The sequence below is a fragment of the Gobio gobio genome, assembly GCF_949357685.1.
Source record: "Gobio gobio genome assembly, chromosome: 18".
Taxonomy (NCBI): Eukaryota; Metazoa; Chordata; class Actinopteri; order Cypriniformes; family Gobionidae; genus Gobio; species Gobio gobio.
In genome coordinates, this window is record NC_137111.1 from 4,996,023 (window position 1) to 5,017,093 (window position 21,071).

General features: G+C 39.5%; 1 protein-coding gene across 2 annotated transcripts in view; it reads left to right on the forward strand.

Annotated features, from left to right (window-relative positions):
• The first annotated feature begins 880 nt into the window (after positions 1 to 880).
• The window catches only part of mlip (muscular LMNA-interacting protein), a 60,916-nt gene continuing 40,725 nt past the window's right edge, over positions 881 to 21,071 (forward strand). Inside the window, exons 1-2 of one of the 2 annotated variants that reach the window (XM_079842861.1) lie at positions 881 to 1,117; positions 19,777 to 19,893. In XM_079842861.1, coding sequence (XP_079698987.1) covers positions 1,082 to 1,117; positions 19,777 to 19,893 — 153 coding nt within the window. In that variant the 5' untranslated portion in view covers positions 881 to 1,081. Of the gene's footprint in view, positions 1,118 to 19,230; positions 19,292 to 19,776; positions 19,894 to 21,071 lie in introns of those variants that run through there. The other variant, XM_079842862.1, reaches the window with a different exon arrangement.

Here is a 21,071-nt window from a genome sequence, read left to right on the forward strand (position 1 = left end):
CCACTGGTCCTCCATGACCCTGTGGCCGGTTCTCCACTGGTCCTTCATGACCCTGTGGCCGGTTCTCCACTGGTCCTTCATGACCCTGTGGCCGGTTCTCCACTGGTCCTTCATGACCCTGTGGCCGGTTCTCCACTGGTCCTTCATGACCCTGTGGCCGGTTCTCCACTGGTCCTTCATGACCCTGTGGCCGGTTCTCCACTGGTCCTTCATGACCCTGTGGCCGGTTCTCCACTGGTCCTTCATGACCCTGTGGCCGGTTCTCCACTGGTCCTTCCTTGGAGCACTTCTGATAGAGACTGACCACTGCAGACCGGGAACACCCCACAAGAGCTGCAGTTTTGGAGATGCTCTGACCCAGTCGTCTAGCCGTCACAATCTGGCCCTTGTCAAACTCGCTCAAATCCTTACGCTTGCCCATTTTTCCTGCTTCTAACACATCAACTCTGAAGACAAAATGTTCACTTGCTGCCTAATATATCCCACCCACTAACAGCCGTGATGAAGAGATCATCAGTGTTATTCACTTCACCTGCCTGATAGGTGTATATTCACATAGACAACAGCTATTTTACATTGGAATAATATTTCACTGTATTTTTGATCAAATAAACACAGCCTTGGTGAGCAGAAGAACATTTTTGACCGGATGTGGAAATGTAATTGGAATTAATAGAAAATATCAGACAAAAACATTATGACAGGGACAAATGTCTTGCTATTAGGCAAATGTTGGGTAAATGTTTTAGACCAAATTTGAAGGAAGTAAAAAATACAACCCAACGCTATACAGTAACTCCAATAGCACGTTTTATTAACAGTGCAAAAGCCATAGAGGTAAATGATCCCATCTGTGACAGTTCCAGTCAGATGTCCAGTCATCACGGATGGCTGTTATTGTTGTCATGGGCTCCCTGCTGTCTGTGGACTATTTGTGGCTTTCTTGGCTCTATAAATGGAAGCCTACTGCACTCAAGAGTTATCGGGACACTACACACTCTCACTCATGCGAAGCTGAACACGCAGGGCATGAGAATGCCAGTATAGCAGCCTCTGTACAAGCCTTCAGCACAACACACACATGGCCTTGGAACAGCCACACAGGACCTTGGGAAAGGTAAGCGGCCAAAACGCCTGGGCTCTAGAAAGGAAAACCAAGTGGCTTTGCAGTGAATTATTGTGTGGATTTCTTCCTTCAGGATTGACAGTGTCTCTATTTCAGTTTTTCTTTCGGTGTATAAAGTGTGCAGTTGAGTTGAATTAGTCTTTCATTTTAAGCAGATGTTTGGGGATCATCGTCAATGAAAATGAAAAAAAAAAAAAAAAAAAAACGGTCAGAAAGGCAACAGGTGCAACTGTAATACAGCACCACAGCTAAATTTCTCATTAACCAAACCATTCAGATGAGTTTTGGAGTCTTATCTGAGATTATGCTTAATACAAATCTAATATATGGCAGGAAGTACATGTAAAACAAACACATGGAGACATATGGTAATTAAAATCCAAAGCATGTTGGTTAATGCATTCATGAACGCAAACAAATGAAACCATATTGTAAAGTGTTACCTTACACCATTTTAAAATTAATTCGAAATGAATCAAAAGTAAATTTTTCATCTTAATATGACCACAGTGGAAAGTCTAGGGCAACAGCCTCCAACTAATGAATAATAATATATAATCACAATATCATTTGGCTGTTTAAATGCTAATATACTTGACTGACTCTTATTAGTATTGCTCCCGAAGCCGGGGAGTGTTACGTGAGTGTTATGTACCCAACACCTTGTGTTGGCTCTGCCTAGTGTGTGTGGTGTTGCATAAGCTATATTTATCTATTCGCATTATGCCAGACGCTTCACCTTTTACTCTTGGCTTAGCGCCAACTTTTAATTTGTATCAGGCAGGTTACCATGAAATAAGTTTACAACCATACACAATCAATTATGTGTTAGTGTAATGACCGGTGAGTTCTCTGGTGGTTTCTCATTGCAAAGCGATGCATAATGAAAGGAGAATAGTAGGGGAGGTACAGGACTGCCTCTCAGAACATTGTAAATATAGAGCCCTGCTAGTGTTTCCCAGCTTTGATGCAGTCTCTTGTCATATGGCAAAACCCAAAAGCCCTTGACAGCCTTTGGACTCTTTGAGGCGAGCTGGAAGCTGTATGGGTGTGCTCACTGTAGTGGGAGGGGGTTCAGGCAGGCTGGGATATAAATTCTTCCAAAACCCAATGACACACCCACATGTGGGTTTTCAAACCCCTGTTGACATGCTAGCATTTATGCAAACTTAACTCACTGGCATTCAAAACATGTGGCTTGAGTCTGCTGCCAGAGGCATTCTGTTTTTGCTTATACTGCCACAGACTGCAAAGTTCCTCTCAATACAGCAACATTAGATAAGTATTTACTGCTTATGGTAATTCCAAAGATGAATTCAGGCAGGACAGAATGAAAATAGATTGTTATTTACAATGCAGATGCAAACTGCCAACAAGGACAGTTTTAGCTTCAAAAGGTCAGCAAACACAATAAAAAGTTCAGACATCAGATTAACACTCTACTGCATCTACTACATTTTTATTTTTCATGAAAAACAATTACATCTTATATATGGAGAAAGTTCTATGTGTATATCAAGAAAGTTCTACATATCATGGCCCAGTAATTAAACCTGTGCCAATCTACCCTGGACTCCCTCACCTCATTTACTGTAATAAGAAAATGAAATCGAAAAGTCTTTGCATTGATAAAAGTCTGTAATTGTTTAATTTCAAGGCTTCGTGCTAAATGTATAAAATAAAAAGCTTGTAGCAGAGAAAAATAGTAATTTCACCATATTTTGTGCATATAGTAATTGGAGTGTCCTCGCATCCTGCATCTGTCTGATTCAAAATCAGTTCCCCTGAAGCACAACTGCACTGTGTGTTTGAGGGACTTCAGTGGTTTGAATATGCCTAAAAATGGCACTGTCACCATCAAGTTACACCATGCAATGTGTTCCCTAAACTGATGCCCCACCTACAATCAGGGTCGCATCTGGCCAAATGGGGATGTGGTTGGCTACAAATTTAATTCTGGGACTGAGGAGTTATCAAAGATATTCTAGAGTCTGAAATTTCAAACTTTGTGCAAGGCCTTAATTTCCCACAGCTACTTAATATAATAATATATAACTATATAATAAGCCCCAAGTGGGCAGGTGTTGCAGTGAATTGCATATGGGTAAGGGGTTAAATTCTTTGTTTTATTAATAACTTTAATAGTGTGGCAACGGTATGAATGTGCAAATGTTTTCCAGTACATATCTGGATATTCAGTGCATATTTAAGCAATAAGGTGCTGCTATATTTTGTGTATATCTAACTCACAACACTCGGAGCAGGATTCAACCAGCGTCGACCAGCATGGGTGGTAGACACATTAACAAGGACACCAAAATCCCATCTGGGTCCAAATGGGATTCTAAACAGCATCAACCAGCATGGTAGGTGGTCATGCTAACAAGCCAGCTAAAGACCCCCTAAACCTAACTCCTATCTGGGGTCAGGGAAACAATGTAACTGGTCCTACATGCACAAATCTGAGCTTGTTGACCGTCATTGGAGGCTAATGCACTAACAAGAACACTTAAGAACACCCTCCCAAACCTCACTCCTACCCCGATCAAGGCAACATTACCTGGTCCTATTTACACAACTCTGTGTGGGATTCGAACCTACATGGGAGTCAGACACACTAACAAGGACAATAAAGACCACCCTTAAACTCACTCCCATTTGGGTCCAAATGGGATTCGAAACAGTGTAAACCAACATGGGAGGTGATCACACTAACAAGGCAGCCAAAGACCCCCTAAACCTCACTACTATTCAGGTCACGAAACCAATGTAACTGCTCCTACATGCACCAATCTGAGCAGGATTTGAACCTTGTCGACTGGCATTGGAGACGAAGGCCCTAGCATGGATGCTAAAGACACTCCCAAACCTCAATTTTATCTGGATCATGGCAACATTGTAACTAGTCCTATTTGCACTGCTCTGAGGAGATTCGAACAAGCATCAACTGGCATGGGGGCAGACACATTAACAAGGACGCTAAAGACCCCCTAAACCTCACTCCAATCCAGGTCACGGAAACAGTGTAATTGGTCTTATTTCAAACCAGCGTCAAGTGGTATGGGAGATGGTCGTGCTAACAATGACGCTAAAGACCCCCTAAACCTAACTCCTATCCAAGTCACGGAACCAATGTAACTGCTCCTACATGCACCAATATGAGTGGGATTTGAACCTTGTCTACCGGCATTGGAGACGAATGCTCTAACATAGATGCTAAAGACCCTCCCAAACCTCAATTTTATCTGGATCATGGAAACATTGTAACCAGTCCTATCCGGGTCACGGGAACAATGTAACTGGTCCTACATGCACAAAATCTGAGCTTGTCGACCGGCATTGGAGGCCAATGCGCTAACAAGGACACTAAAAACCCTCCCAAACCTCACTCCTACCCCGATCACGGCAACATTACCTGGTCCTATTTGCATAACTCTGTGTGGGATTCGAACCTTCATGGGATTCAGACACACAAACAATGGCGCTAAAGACCCCCCTATACTCTCTCCCATCCGGGTCATGGCAACATGGTAATAGGACCTGTTTGCATCATTCTGAGTGGGATTTGAACCAGTGTCAACTGGCATGGGAGTCAGACACACTAACAAGGACAATAAAGACCACCCTAAACCTCACTCGCATTGGGTCCAGATGGGATTCCAAACAGCGTTAACCAAAAAGGCAGCTAAAGAACCCCTAAACCTCACTCCTATCCGGCTCACGGAAACAATATAACTGGTCCAACATGCACCAATCTGAGCGGGATTTGAACCTTGTCGGCTGGCATTGGAGACGAATGATCAAACATGGATGCTTAAGACCCTCCCAAACCTCAATTTTATCTGGATCATGGCAACATTGTAACTAGTCCTATTTGCACTGCTCCGAGCGAGATTCGAACAAGCATCAACTGGCAGACACACTTACAAGGACACTAAAGACCACCCTAAACCTCACTTCCACCTGGGTCAAGAAGCCAGAGACAGCCACAGACAGAGCTATTCAGATCACCCTAAAATGTAACTGATCCTACAGAAGTGTGAGGTTTAGTGAGGTTTAGTTGCACAGCTCTTTCGAGCTGGCCTTGTATATAGTTAAGGCTCAAGTGCATTATTAGGCACAATGAATATTGATTTGAGTGCCTAATCCATTACCATACAGCCATACTTTTAATATATACACTACAGAATGTTGCTATGCAACAATAATAATGATCAGCTATGGGTACTGTCATATGGTGAACAGATGCTTCATAGCTCAAATAAGTGTTTTAGAATAAAAAAATCAACAAGCCAAGTTCACAACAGCTTTATCTGATACCAGGAGACGTGCCTGAAATGCTAATGCAAACACCAAAAGATACATCGATATTGCAGTTTGACTGTAAAAGACTGGTTAGACAGCACAAGACAACCTCTATTTGTTTGTTTTAAAGTCGAAGTATTTCGTTTTTTGAAGGAATCAGTGTTTTTGAACAAGATGTAATGTTCACTTCTAATACTATACTGACTCATGTTTCTCTTTCACGTAAGTCTTGATCTCTGTTCTGCTGCAAACAACTCTGAAATGGGGCGTCAACTGCGTTTTAAACTCAGATGCCAAATGTTTTGGAAAATGATCTGGCCTGCATGTTTAAGTTCATAGGCCTAGAGCGAAAATAAAACCAAAGGTCAACTCAGCATCATTGTGTGCGGCCAAATTGTTATTGATAAACTAAATCTGGGTAGTAAACAGTTTCTTTCAAAGCATCTGCGTCTGTAGAGCCACAACAATTATTTTTAGAAAACAACCTGTTCAAGTCTAACCGGTGAAAGCCGCCAAGTATTCAGTGCATCAGGTCTTCAAATTTTGTTGTATGACTACTTTGTTGCCGGATCTGAGTCGCGTGTTCTGGATAAAACACTCTGCTGGGAACAGCTTGGGATAAACACACCCCTTGCTTGGGTATGGAATGGAAATTTGAGCTTTAAGGAACGGTATGATCCACATAACACTGTGGGCTACAGAGAGTGAGAGAGAGATTTTATAGGCGAGTAGGAAATGCCTGCTGAGGCCTTTGACTGCTTCTGTTTGTTTGTGGCTTTCGCTGTCACTGTGGATACACTACAGGGGTGCTGCAAGCTCTGTGTGTAAGCCCCTTTTGCTGATAGCGTAAAAGTTTCTATGTTGTAAATATAATGTGAAGACTATAATCTTTATTTGCAGACACTCTGAAACTGCATGATAGTGTTGACTGGCTGACACTACCAGGAATACACACAGTCCCAAATCCTGCACTAGTGACTGTCCTGAGCTGGGATAAAGTCCAATTTTGTTTTACAGTCAATCACTAGTATCCCTGGTATCTTTATGTAGCGTTCACACCGGACGCGAATGACACAAATAATTGACGCTATTCGCGCAAATTTGGGCGCTTGAACATTTTGAGTTTACTCGCTTTATTCACACTTGACATTCACTTCACAACAGACGTGAATTCGCGTCATGGGAGGAGCTTCTGCCAGCGGCTCATCTCGTTGTGAAATGACTGACATGGGCTGTGTTTACACATCTTTTTTGTTAAAATACTACTGTTAATCTGTGACAAAACTTAGTTTTAAGACTTTTTCAGGCGATAATGTAGTTGTTTAAAGCTCAAATCTGTGGTTTATTTATAAAGAGAGTGCCTATTTGAACATTTTGTCTGGCGTTTTCGGAGTTGTGAGCTCCAGTGGATCAGCGGCGCTCAGCGCTCGTTAACCCCGGCGAGAGCAGCCTTTCCTCGGCCAGTCCTTCTGCCGTCTGCCGCTGGCTCTGATGTCTCTGTGGTATCTCGAGCTATAATTCGTCTTGTGTAGATCTAACGGACAATCTTTGGTCTCATGAATCTATAATTTGTTCCCTGGCAAATCGTTTAGGCTGAGGGCAAAGTGAAGTTTCATTACCTTTTTATTTTTAGGCTATTTAACTTTACGTTACCGTTGTAGCCGACTAGCGCTGACTTTGAATGTTTGACTGAATTGTTTGCTTTATTTCATGTATAGCTCATTATACCGTTTACTTATACTTTTGTATTATTGATCATACATAAACTTGCATTTAACAAAAAGAGACTGGGTTGTGTTTCATGTCATTTAATGTTATCACAGTGATAATCATATTGTCTGAACTAGATATTACATACAGATTTTCTCCTCATTGTTGTCACTACTAGAGCAAGCTCCTGATTGGTTAACGCGGCGCGAATATCCGCCAAAGTTCAGATTTTTCAACTCGGGCAATTCGCGCCATTCGCTCGAATCACGTGTCAAGCGCTCAATTTGCGCTGTGTCATTTGCACGAATTACGTCATTCGTGCCGCCTCATTCATGCGAATCGCACCACAGAATGTCTATTCGCGTCTTTGCATTGCCTTAACATGTAGATCACCAAAATTAATACAAAAAATGTCCCCAAATACCATAATATGGTGCAAAAAAGTTGCTGTATAAGTTTTTATTTTCAATATGTATAAGCAATACCACACAGGTAAGAGTGCTGTTTTCCCAAATATCAGCACATTTGCAAATGTTATATTAATTTTAGACAACAGTTCAATAAACAAAAAGTTAAAGGTACAATATGTATTTTTTAGCTGCTAGAGGTCTCTTATTCAAAACAAAGGCGTATCTTGATGACGCCTTGATTTGGTGGAGCTTTTATTCTGCGCAGACGAGTGCTTCCACTTCTTCTGCTCATGTGTATGTGGGGCAATGCAGTGCTAGATCATATTAGGCGGTAAAACATTGTCTATCGGTAAGTCAAGAACACCAGATTTAAACAATAAGACTAACTGTGTTGAGCTGCAGAACAATTATTAGTTTCTGTCCATCAATGATCTAAACAGTTGCTCACCTGTCTAATAAAATACATCATATATTAAAGCGTCTTTGGTGTTTCCATGGTTTCTACACAATAAAACCGGAGGGTAACAAGGGTGTGATGTCATTGATAGACGACACACGGTCTGTGTCCTGGTTAAAATTGCTTATCTTTCTGGATTTAAACATTCTTGGAAACATTTGGGATAATGTAAGTACACAAGTAAAAAAAAATATATAACATTGTTCTAGTGGTTTTTGGATATTTTAATCCAAAAATCTTACATATTGTGCCTCTAATATTAGGTGACTTAAGCTGCGTTTCCACCGCAGGAACTTTCCCCAGGAACTAGGAACTTCGGGCTGGTACTCGGTGTGTTTCGACCCAAGGAACCAGGGTCTAAATGAAGTTCCGGGTAAATATTTCCCCCTCAAAACGGCCCTGCTCCCGAGGTAGTACTTTTTCAAAGTTCGGGAACTTTCGGGGGTGGGACTTGGGCGCTGAACAAGGCTAAAGACCCAGGCTGAATCCAAGGCTGAATCCGAGATCGCCCCCTAAACCCTAAATCATTATTTCCTACGTTATCCACTAATACAGTTCACTTGAAGCCAAGGAGTGAATGAAAACAAGTGAGCGAAATCAGACCGCCGTTGTGTGTACATCGGCTGTACACTCGTTATTGTGGCGCAAAGTGGGATAGAATGACTGCACTCAGTAACGTCCACTATGGTTTCGGACACCACTACAAATGGCTGTCCCTTCAAATAGTGCCCTAGGGTATAGGGGGCGATTTCGGATTCTGCCCAAGTTTCAAGTCTCTAGGCCAGGCATTCTCAACCCTGGTCCTCGAGGGCCACTGTCCTGCAGATTTTAGCTCCAACCCTAATCAAGCACACCTAATTAATCTCTTCAGGATTACTAGAAAGCTACAGGCAGGTGATTTTGATCAAGGTTGGAGCTATACTCTGCAGGACAGTGGCCCTCGATATAAAAATCCTTACAATTATAATAGGGTTTCAGCATTACGTGCTTGAACCCCTAATTCATTTCAGCCGAGAGAGCGACTGAGATTGAATGTTGTTGTTGTTGTTTTAGAATGAGTTTATAAATGAAAGCTATTAAGAGTGAAATATGATATGCAAAGGCCGCCTCTGATTACTGTGCATTGGGGTAAGGGTACGTTTTCATTATTGAGATCATTTGATAGGACAAAATTGCGATAATTTTGATTGCTTGCTTTTATGCAAAAATTATATGTAGCATATTAAAGCGCTGTATTAACAACTCGTGTCATGCCATTTGAAATTTTCAGTCACAGCATACATACGAATATTTTTTATTACACTGTGAACAGTGAGTTCAGATTTCAAAATAACAAGATAAGCAGCCGGATCCCCTTTTTTCTACACTCTGTATTGTTCCACCATAGTGTCACTATCTCTCTGTGTTTGAACACCAAACACTTTGACAAGAACTTCATGGTTGGTTGTTAAAGTCTATTTTTATCCTGCATCCATGAGAGAAAGAAAGGATGGATGTCGGAGCCAGAATCAAAGCTATTTTAACTTACATGAGGCTTGAAATTTATGGATGTACAAAAAAACAACAACCTATTATTATTGTGTAAGTGCCTATTATCATCATCATCATCAGTAAATTAAGAAAATGGCAATGTGCAAATGCTGTCCTGTTTTGGAACAGTAATTCTTTATTCAAGAATGAGATGACCTACAATTATCAAACCTGCTATATTGCATCATGTTGATTCCTGTTATTTAGTTCATCCACTCTTATTCATGGCTGGAAGGTTGAAAATCTCCTGCTAAGCTTAATTAGTGATCTTCGTTAAGAAGATACACGAGCCTATTGAATTTAAATTGACGAGAGGCACTGCCAGGCAATGAATGGTTGCACCACTCTGCGTTCACATCTCTTTTTAAGCCTTTAGATTGTATTGCAAAAATTAGATGCTAAATTATGAGTTAATTCCATTATCTGGATTTGCTCAACGTGTGTGATGTACCTTGCATTTTAAGTGATGATTAAAGGTGGTTTTTGATGGGAAAATCTCTTTCATACCCCTCCTTTGTCTTGGTTTAGCAAAAAAAACAAGATAGTGTTTCTCAACTGACTGAGTGACAGAAAATATGGCTAAATAATTATTTTTGTAATTATGAACGTTTTGTGAGATAATAGTGGGAGAATTTGCAAGGTCGAGAGTAATTGTCCAATTAAATGTGCCTTAATGTGGTTCTGTTCTTGAAGATTGAGGCAGGGCTTGGGAAGTGCACAATCGCATGATTGAAGAGTGAAATCACTTAAGTAAAATCCTCTCAAATATGGCTTTGAACTTTTTTTTATCTGATACAAAAATAAAGCATAGCTGTTCTACGTATTACGATAGAGCTATGAGGGAAAACTGGATCCAAGACCCCCTTTAAAAGACACTTAAAATTCAGAGCTTTACACTGAATCAACATTGAACTACACAACGGCCTATATATGTTACCCAGCAATTTTATTAATAATATTCATGGGGCAGCGTTGATAATAAGCTTCTCTGGCCCTGCCTGAATTGTTTTGGTGTGCGCACAATTATTTGTGCGCTACAGTGAAGGCAACAAATCATTTAAAAACGCAGATTAAACCTTCTGGAACCAACTGTGTTTTCTGTCACGACTGGCACAGAGACCTGGAGGGCAAAACATTCATAAAACTGCAGAAAATGCCTGTAAATTGTCCATCTGGTTGAAGCCAGGAATATTTACATCACCAAAAATATGTGAAAAAAAGCACGATTTGGGCTCTTGTGATCCAAATACGGCACCTTCTGCAGTATTTCAGACCCTAAAAACAGCGGGACGCTCAAAAACGCTTAGCATGAAAAACACTTAATGTACTAAAGTGATATTTAAAAGATCAAATTTAGTATACACATACACATGATGATGCATACTATATTTAAGTGAGCAGATGAGCCCAGAATATGAACGCAACATGCTAAATGATTGTGTTTTCTTTATAATAGTTGGTAACGTTTTAGATTACGGCCCGGAAAGTTCTGCGTAAGTAAAGAGAATTTACAGCATAATTTTCGGTAATTATAGTGTAACTATAAAGTAAGTACATGTAGGTATAAGGGAACAATATGTAATATTGGGGGAATAAAGGGGTAACTATCAGGAAAATTAACAAATTATTTATTCTGTAAGTATTTTTTAATTAAGGGGTAATTATCCATGTAGTTACAGGGTAAGTGTGAATCTCCGGGCTGTAAATTAAAGTGGTGCTTGTTCCCCGTTTGTTTCGTGTAGTTAAAGGGTAAGTACAATAAAAACACGTACACAATCTGATATCACTCGGAAAAGTTTTTTAAAACAGATTTACAACACTTATTTGTTTCTCTTGCTTGGCTTCATCCTCGTCTTGTTCCTCTACTTTTTCGTCATTGCCACAGATGGATCTTAAGAAGTCTCTAGATATTCTGTATTCTGTAACTACACTGAAAATACAGTGCACTCGTCTTTCACCCTCATGCCATCCGAGATGTACATACGACTTTATTTCTTCATATGAACACAGAAAAATAAACAATCTCTGCTAATGAAAACTCATTTGGGTTCCTAAAAGTTCAAGCATCAAACAGCACATACAGCAATAACTACAGTAATCCATACGACCCCAATGGATGAATCAATGTCTTCTGAAGTGAAACCATAAGTGTTTGTAAGAAAAACAACAATTTTAAATTTTTTAAACTGTAGACTATCGCTTCCGACCAGCAGTCATATGCATGCAAGGGTTGAGTTCACGCTTGACGTAACTTGAAGCATGTCGGATGCTGTCGGTTTTTATTTTTTTAATGCTCACAACAGTATACAAACAATAACATAATATATGATCATAGCAATAAGAAACAAACAAGACTAGAAGACAGAGACGCCAGTTCTCGCATGTGTTTCAGATGAAACTTGCGCGAGAACGTCATGAAAGCTTGAAGCTTCTTTACTCACGCACGCGCTGGTTACAGCTGATCGGAGGTGGAAAGATTAGTAAATTATGAGAGCATTTCTTGGTGTACTTTTTATTTGAATAAATAATAATACAAAATATCAAAAGACATGGGATTCATCTTAAGATCCATCAGTGGAAATAACGATAAAGAAGAAGAGGAACAAACAAGGGACAAAACGTGCCTCTTTCTGTCCGGACTTTATTATTTGAAATGAAAAGTTTATTTAAAAAAAAAAATGAATAAGAAGTGTCAAATCTGTTTTGGATTAAGTTGTTTTTCAAATAAATATTTCCGAGTGATATCTGATTTTGTATGTGTTGTTTATTGTACTTAACCTGTAACTACACGAAACAAGAGGGGAACAAGCACCACTTTAATTTACAGCCCGCAGATTCATACTTACCCTAAAACTACTCTGATAATTACCCCTTAATTAAAAAATACTTACAGAATAAATAATGTGTTAATTTTCCTGATAGTTACCCCTTTATTCCCCCAATATTACATATTGTTCCCTTATACCTACTTGTACTTACTTTATAGTTACACTGTAATTACTGAAAATTGAGCTGTAAATTCTCTTTACTTACACAGTACTTTCCAGGCCGGAATCTAAAGCGTTACCTTATAGTTTTCTATGGAAAAACGCTTAGCCAGAAACTGTGCGTTGCGTTTATATTCTGGGTTCATCTAAATGCCTGGACATAGTATGCATCATCAAGACTGGGTAAACCCAGCCTGATATGCCGGCGATTTGATTTTGCCCTGCAGCTCAGGCTGGAAACCTGTACATTCATTTCTACTGCTTCTGTTACACTTTTGCGGGAACCAATCACAGACTGGCTTATCCACCTATCGCTATTCGTGGGTTTAACACGATGACGGATAGAGAAGCGATGGATCGATGCTCATTGATCACGCCTCTTGTGAAGTAGAAAATACAGAGCTGTCTCCCCAGACCAATGTTCAATCTTAAATTGAGCTTGTTCTGGTGATAGCCAGACAATGCATCATCCATATGGTGTACTGAATTTGGTCTTTTAGTAGAAACCTGGTCAAAATTACTGGCAGGCCTTGTTTTGCCCTGCAGGTTGGCGTTCATATAAGGGTGTGACGTCACGTGAAAACTACAAATTAATTGGTTGTTTCGTACAAATTCCAGCCAATCAGAATCAAATATTCAGACAGACCACTGAATAACAGTTTACCTACACCTTACATCTAATATCAATGAATATTTTAATTTTGAGTGGCCTACTTATTTATGACATAAATTGACCGTTCGGCAACAAAATGGAAAGAAGCACATCAAACTTCTGCTAGGGTTTTTTGAAGCCTCAGATTTTATTTTCTGCTTTTCTGAGTGCTGGGTCATTTTTGTTTTATTTGCACAACAGCAATTTTAATTGCAGTGACAATTTATGTAATATCCAAAGGTGATATTTTTACATCCCATTGACACTGCAAGCTAGGTAGGCGACGGCTTCTTTGATTGTAATTGGAGGGTTTGCGGGAGTGCAGAACTCTATGCAGAAAGAAGCTCAAAAAGCCATGTGGAATTGTTCAAGGGACCCCACTCTGCGTCATCGTTACAGGCAGTGATTATAATGGAGCATTCGAGTCTGTCATGTTGCGTCATTAGCAGTGTAAGTGGGGATCATTCTGCACACTCTGAATATGTGTAAAGCAGGGACATCAAAGACACGGCATATTTATAGTTTGCTTCTTGAAGCAGTAGAATCTTTTTTATTATCTTTCACTTGAAACTGAATATGTGGGTGATACCCCAGCTAGCAAAAATATGTTCTCAGAATATGTTTGGCTAACATTCCCATTAAGTTATGAAAACGGGATTTCGGAATGTTTTCTGAATGTTCAAAACATCCAGTTTTTTAATGTATAAGGAATGTTTTGTCTTTGTTTATGTGAACATTAGAGGAACATTCCATTCTATCATTTTGATAATATCATGAAAACTTTATTTCAGAATGTCTTCTGAACGTTCAAAACATCCCGTTTTTAAAATATTTTAAGAACATTTAAAAACGTCAAATTATAAAAGTGATTAATTTCAGCCAGAGGTATGGATTTCAAATTAACAACATTTCTATGTACCAAAAACTGTGTTAAGGCATATATATGTGACCCTGGAGCACAAAACCAGTCATGCGTCTCGCACCTTATTTGTGGCAATAGCCAACATTGCATTGTATGGGTCAAAATTATAGATTTTTCTTTTAATGCCAAAAATCATTAGGCTATTCAGTAAAGATCATGTTCCATGAAGATATTTTGTAAATTTCCTACCGTAAATATATCAAAAATGTATTATTAGTTGTAACATGCATTGCTAAGGACTTCATTTGGACAACTTTAAAGGCGATTTTCTCAATATTTCGATTTTTTCTACCCTCAGATTTCAGATTTTCAAATAGTTGTATCGCTGCCAAAAATTTTCTGTTAGAGCGATTCACTCCCTTTGATGTGGACTTTGTGCTTTATAACTTTGCAGTTAAAGGAAAGTTAAAATAAAAAAAGCATAATTGTGTGTGCTTAAAAACGCATTCATTATTTTTTGGTATAAATGGATGTAATGGATAATGTAAATGGATGATGTATAAATCCCAATTTCAATTTTTTTTAGTTTTGTGGTCCAGGGTCACACACACACACACACACACACACACACACACACACACACACACACACACACACACACACACACACACACACACACACACACACACACACACACACACACACACACACACACACACACACACACACACACACACACACACACACACACACACACACACACACACACACACTATTTGAACAGATAAGACTTTACGATTCACATTTTACTGTAGTAGTACACTAAACTGTGTAAGAGTCTCTGGGAAACATGGCATTGTAAAGAGCAAAGTTTACATTTTCTAAAGCAAAAACACAAGGGAAAAAAGAACAAAAACTCAAACATACAACTAGACAGCACACAAGTCAAATCTAACAAGACAGGTGGAAAACGACACAATAGAAAAAGAAGACCATTTTGACATTTTGTTCTGTATACATGGACTTCTTCATTTGGTGTTTAAAACACTGTCATTTTACAAAATGCTTTTTGATGCTTCTGTCTGAAGAGAGCCCTGAGAGTGTAACGCTTGTGTGCAGACTCTGGATGATCGGTTTAAAAATGTTGTGGAATGAAGCACATGCACAGAGTAGTGAGTAATAGAAAGACAATGAGAGAATTTAGTTCAGAATCAGATAACATGTTGTTACAGGGGAAGATCAAAGTCCTGATTGCTTAGTGGAATGCATTAATGAAGTCAGTGTATTATACCCCTGCTTGCTTGCATTCGTTGTTTATTCCTTATCCTTGTGACTTCATGATCTCTTCTCTTCAATTCTCTTTAATGATCAAACAAGTAGTAACGCTTAAAAAAGTTAGATGATGTCCAACTAAAACATTTAAAAAAATGCATTCCATAAATAATGTATAAATAATGTTTTTGTGCTAATGTTTTGAGAAAGTTTTTAGATACCAGAAAACTTTTAACAAAGTTCTGTTAATGTTACTGGAAGAACATTTGTTCCCTTTCAGTCGGACACTTCCAATGGCAGGTTGGGTCAGTGAACTGTCGAATTGGGATCTCGCTTGAGAGACCAATCCACTTTGAGTGTAATTAAACGAGCCAGTGCACATTGGCATGCAAGATTTGAAAACGGATGCCTCGCACATTTGCCATTCGCTTTTCAAGATGACATTCCGCCCGTGTGTTTCTGGATGCGGACGCTATCTGGCGCCGGTTGATGGTCACATTCGCAGTCTCTTGTGTGTGGGTGTTAAGCACGCTGAGGCGGCGTTCATGGATGCTTCATGTTCTCACTGCGGGAACATGAACATCTCGGTGTTGAGATTGAAATTCGAGGTACTCGAGTACCTCACATGGAGTGGAGTCCCTTCCTGGCCACCAGAACAACTCTACTTGGGCTAATAGCATGGGGGATCTGAGGATTACAATGAGGGCTTCCCCGATGAGCCAACCTCCTCTGGCCCCTCACTCTTCGGGAGGAGCGTGCTTGCCCCTCCTCAGTCATTTCCTTCGGGGCTCCACGGAGGAATGTTGATCATATGTTGATCGCTGCATCGGAGGGTGAGCTAGAGTCCTCTGGGGATGAAGATTCGGAGTCAGACCCAGAGTTGGTTGCTATGCTTTCCCGGGCCGCCGTGAGGATTGGGCTCGAGTGGAACCCTCCACCGTGTCCCGAGCCCTCGAGGTTGGACGATTGGTTTCTTGGGGTGCCCCGCTACTAGAGCAGGTTTTCCTACTTGAATGCTGATTATTTCCTCATATTCTCCATTGTTACAATTTGTCTCTTCCCAGTCTGTCAGTAAGGCTCTGTTCAGTTCCTGTCTCTATGAAGCCCCTCCTTCTGAAAAGCACAATGTGCTCTGATTGGTCGGCTGGAGCACTGTGCTGTGATTGGTCAAGCGTTTCCAGTTTGTTTGGGAAATGTCCCGCCCCTTACCATAACCGGCAGTTTCAACACACTACTAACTAACTCAACCAGGCCCCGCCCCTTTATTCTGCGTATTAATTATTTAAATGAGGAATATTGTATACTTTGTGCTTCATAACAGATCATTTTCATGCTCAAACTGTTGCAAAAAATGTTGGAAATGTAAAAAAGCATAATTCTTTAATGCATAATGCTGAATAAATTACATTTTAGGAATTAGCCTACACTTTCATCAAACGTACCAAGCTATTCTGGCCAAATTGAACAGAAACATGCTCAGTGCCTAATTAAACTCAGCCAAGTCACAGAATATATGACATTTTATTTATATGACATATCAGAATGCAGCTTGGCTCATCACATTAAAGAACCAGAAATGTTGTATAATCTAATAAGGTATCTAACCAAGAGAGTTTGTGGAAATAATGCTATGTGTGTGTTCAAGGGCTCATATCAATGCTTCAGGGCTTTTTAATTTAATCCCGAAGCTCTTTATATTAAAGGGAATATCAATGAAAAGAGAAGATATGGATGATGAAACAGCCAAACATGGAAAGAACAGAGAAAAGTATCATAACTGTGTTGTTGGCTGTACCAGGATCACGAGCAAAAATAACTTTCTTTGACTTACATGTTGGGATAACAGTGTTTTGAAGGGAACATCCACCGAGCATTTTTTTTAGAGCTCTTGTTTCTGGAAATATATTTCCTAGTCATTTTCACAACAGGGGATTTCAAAAAGATTCTTCAGTAAAGAGTTCTGCACATTAAAAACAAACCAACCAGCTCTGAGATTAATGAAACACGAGTACACAGGCCAGGCCAGGGCACTTATCAAACATGTACCCACAGTTTCACAGACAATGCTTAAGCTAATCCTAGACTAAAATGCATGTTTGAGCTGTTTTAACTGAGAGAATCTTGCACTGACAAATCTTAAAATATGTCAGTGGCATTGTTTTGTCTCAAGATGCACACCAGTAATGTTTTTTTCTTGGGCACGTTTATAAAAGTTACTTAAATGTCCTAATTGAACTAAGGCCTAATCCTGGCTTTGTCTAAGCCCTGTCTGTGAAACCGGGCCATAAAGTTTGGGGCACATTGGACATTGTATTCCTGAGTTACAACAACTTCCAGTTTCGTGGTGTTAATCACTTCATGGCATATTTAAATGTGTTTCTGGAAGTGAATTACAGTGTAAAGCATGGCATTTCCTGTTGCCAACAGGTGGTGTTATGACTAACTGAATATTAGCATGTATGATGTCTTCAGGCCAGGACTGAAACCAGGACTAAAATATTTGAAGTTTGGGGCAGATCAGACATTGTACGCCCGAGTTACTACTGAAACTTCCTGTTTCATGGCGAAACATCGAACTTTGTCAGGCCGCCACGGACACGCCCTTCAGGGAAAACTCCAGATCTTCGCAATTTAACATCGCCAAGGCCTTTAGATTAGACTGACCAAATATAATGTTGTTCTGATTAAATCTCTTTGAGGAGTCTGTTAAAGTACAACGTCTGGAAATGACATTTTGAAAATCCAAAATATCTCACTTCCTGTTGGTTTTCAGATTTTGCTCCCATGGACTTTTTTGTAGGTATTGGGCTTTTACATGTGTCTACCAAATGTCATACTTGTACGTGAAACGTAGTACGAACGGCGCTTAATATAATTTTTTAAAGTGGCGCTATCAAGCCATTTTGTCAAGCCTAATTCTGAAACCCATATCAGACGTACATTTTCACCACTTCTGTCGCATGTGCAAAGTTTCATGAGTTTTTGAGCGTGTTTAGGCCCTCAAAAATGTGATTCATTTCTGAGAATAATAATAATAGACAGAGCAGTTACAATACGGTCCTCAAAATATCGGTGCTTGGGCCATAATTATTTACAGGGAGCATGAAAATCTCAAGGATTGGATGCTAGCCGCAATCTAGTGATTATTTCATCCTCAAAAAAGCTTTCATCTTATATGCACCATTATCATGTAAACACTAAATGTTTGCTAGGCAGACAAAGCCAGCCAATTAGATTAGAGCTAACCAGATCAAGAAAAATCTTTGCTGTTTTCTTCACAATGCATGAGATGGTCAGTGAATGGATTTTAGACAGTCAGTGCAATTAAGAAGCAATCTGTCCTAACTAATGAAAGGGGCCCGCTATTGATGATGTATAATTTGTTTATTTCTTCCCCCTGCACCATTACCTAATGGCCTGTTATTGTTGTATTATCTTTTTCAAATGAACCCCTAAAAAGGTCACAATAAAATACAACAGAATGGTTTGTCAGTTTACACATTGTTAGTTAAGCAGACAAGTACAGTGTATGATTTTCTTGAATAAACCAACGTATACTACGTAAAACGTAAAAATGTATTGAGAATGTATTGTGAAGGAATAACAGACAACAAGTGTCCTGCATGCATGGAAAATCCTTTGAACTACAAATATAAGGATAGTTTTAGTAACAACTAACTTGTTTTGATGACTTCAAAACAGAGACTATATTAATATTAAAGAATGAGTAGGTGTGATAATTAAGACATCTGCTAGCAATCACAAACATGTCCAGAGGCAAGCCAACAATCGTTAATTGTCATATTTTAAAATGAGAGCAGGAAAGGGCCGTCCCCAACGCCTACATTTATACACTGAATGGACCCTCTGTTGTTTCTGCATTCCAATGAATATATAACAGCTTGAAAGCAATCTGGGAGACCACACATTATCGTTCTCACATCGCTTCATGTCAACGGCAGTGCTAAAATCAGCAGAAGGTAAAACATTTCTTTTAAAGTTACTCTGTTCAACCATTTTTTGGATTAGGATGCAAATTGGCTATGCAATTTAATCAGAAAAGAAGTACGCCAAACTCTCTTATGTCATCATTTTTTAGGGTGGGAAACAAGTGTCGCATTTTGTCACTATTAGCAAAACAGGCACATATTTCATCCTCGGGAGCTCCCTGTTAGCTAAATGTTGAACCTAAATCCAGAAAAGGCATGATTGCAAAATGAAGTGGTATTTTGTAATCACAGCTCTTGATTTGTGTTTCAGAATGTTTTTATAACACTGTTTTTATAACACTGAATGCTCCAATCATGAGGATGAAACATTTCTGCTCATCTGGATACAGCGCTTGTTGTGATTCCATCATTTGTTGGCGCGGACAGAAGCTTGACGGCTCTTTGTTGTTTTAATTTGCTCCACGCTCTTCCTCTATGTGTACTGAAATTACTTTAATAATCCATCTCTTTTACAGGTCACCACTGTATTTGCAACCAAGCTCAAGTCTTTCACCTTTGTGCCACTTCTAAAAAGACTGCCTGTGGAGAACAGGGTCTGGAAAAAGATACTTCAGACACACAGACCAAACAAGGTGAGAAATACTCTTGAGACGGCTCAGTATGGTTCCTGTAAATGTATGCCACACCGCATCACTCAAAAAAGAGAAAACAAACATGACACTTCATGGAATGGGTTAATTATTTAGGCTACTTTGTGCAGTTCCAAACCCCTAATACTGAACGTTTGGAAGAATTTTAAAGAATTTAAATGTCTTATGCAGCTCTTTACATACGATGATAGATCATAGTGAACATGGGATTAAAGCACTATAGAAGTATCATAAAATCAGTTTTTCAAGTATTCTGTAAAAGCCTTTTGGAAGAACAGACCCAAATTTAAGTCACGACTATAGTGTATAGCTATTTATCATAACAATTTCCTCTAGACCTGTTGCTGTCTGCATTTCCATCGTGGTCTAAAGTACCGTGAAGATTAGCCAGGTGATGTAGGACTGTGCGCCACTTTCCACAAAGCAAAAACCCCAAAGTTAAATTAACACTCCTCAGAGTTTATTTGAGTCCACACTCAGGAGTGTTAAAAGTAACACCAAAACAGTGTTGAAGTTAGAGATAATTAAGTGATTAATTGAGTAATTATTGGCCATTAGTGATGAATGCCTGCTATAAACAAGCAAAATCAATGAAGGGAAGAGTCACCATTTTAGTGTTTCAGTGTTTGTTTTAGTTTTTAATATTAGATTGCTTCTGAGACAAACCAAGAGGAATGTATCCAAACCAGGTGCTGTTGATTGTGTTTTATAAACACACAGTTAATGAATTTTTAAAAGTCAAAAGCTCAACTAAAGCAAACACTAATCACCATAATGGCGACTATTGCCTTCAGTGGACAGCGTTAATAGCAGGTGTTCATCACTAATGGTCAATCACCACTCAATTAATCACTTAATTATCTCATTAACTTTAACACGGCTTCGGAGTTATTTTTAAAACACTTGAGTCTAGACTCAAACTCTGATGAGTGTTAATTTAACACTGGGGTTTTCGCACTGGATTTCGTGCTCCGCATATAAGCTTAATGAAGTCTGAACCTCGTTGTCCGTCCATCGTCGCATTTTTTAAACTCCATTGTTGATTCGAATAGCAGACAACTCTTACTGCACGCACCACAACAGACTTTTAAAAATGGTGGTTGAAATAAAATGCTGCGTGAACTCAACCAATCCGCATATCCAGTGCCCAAGTCCCACCC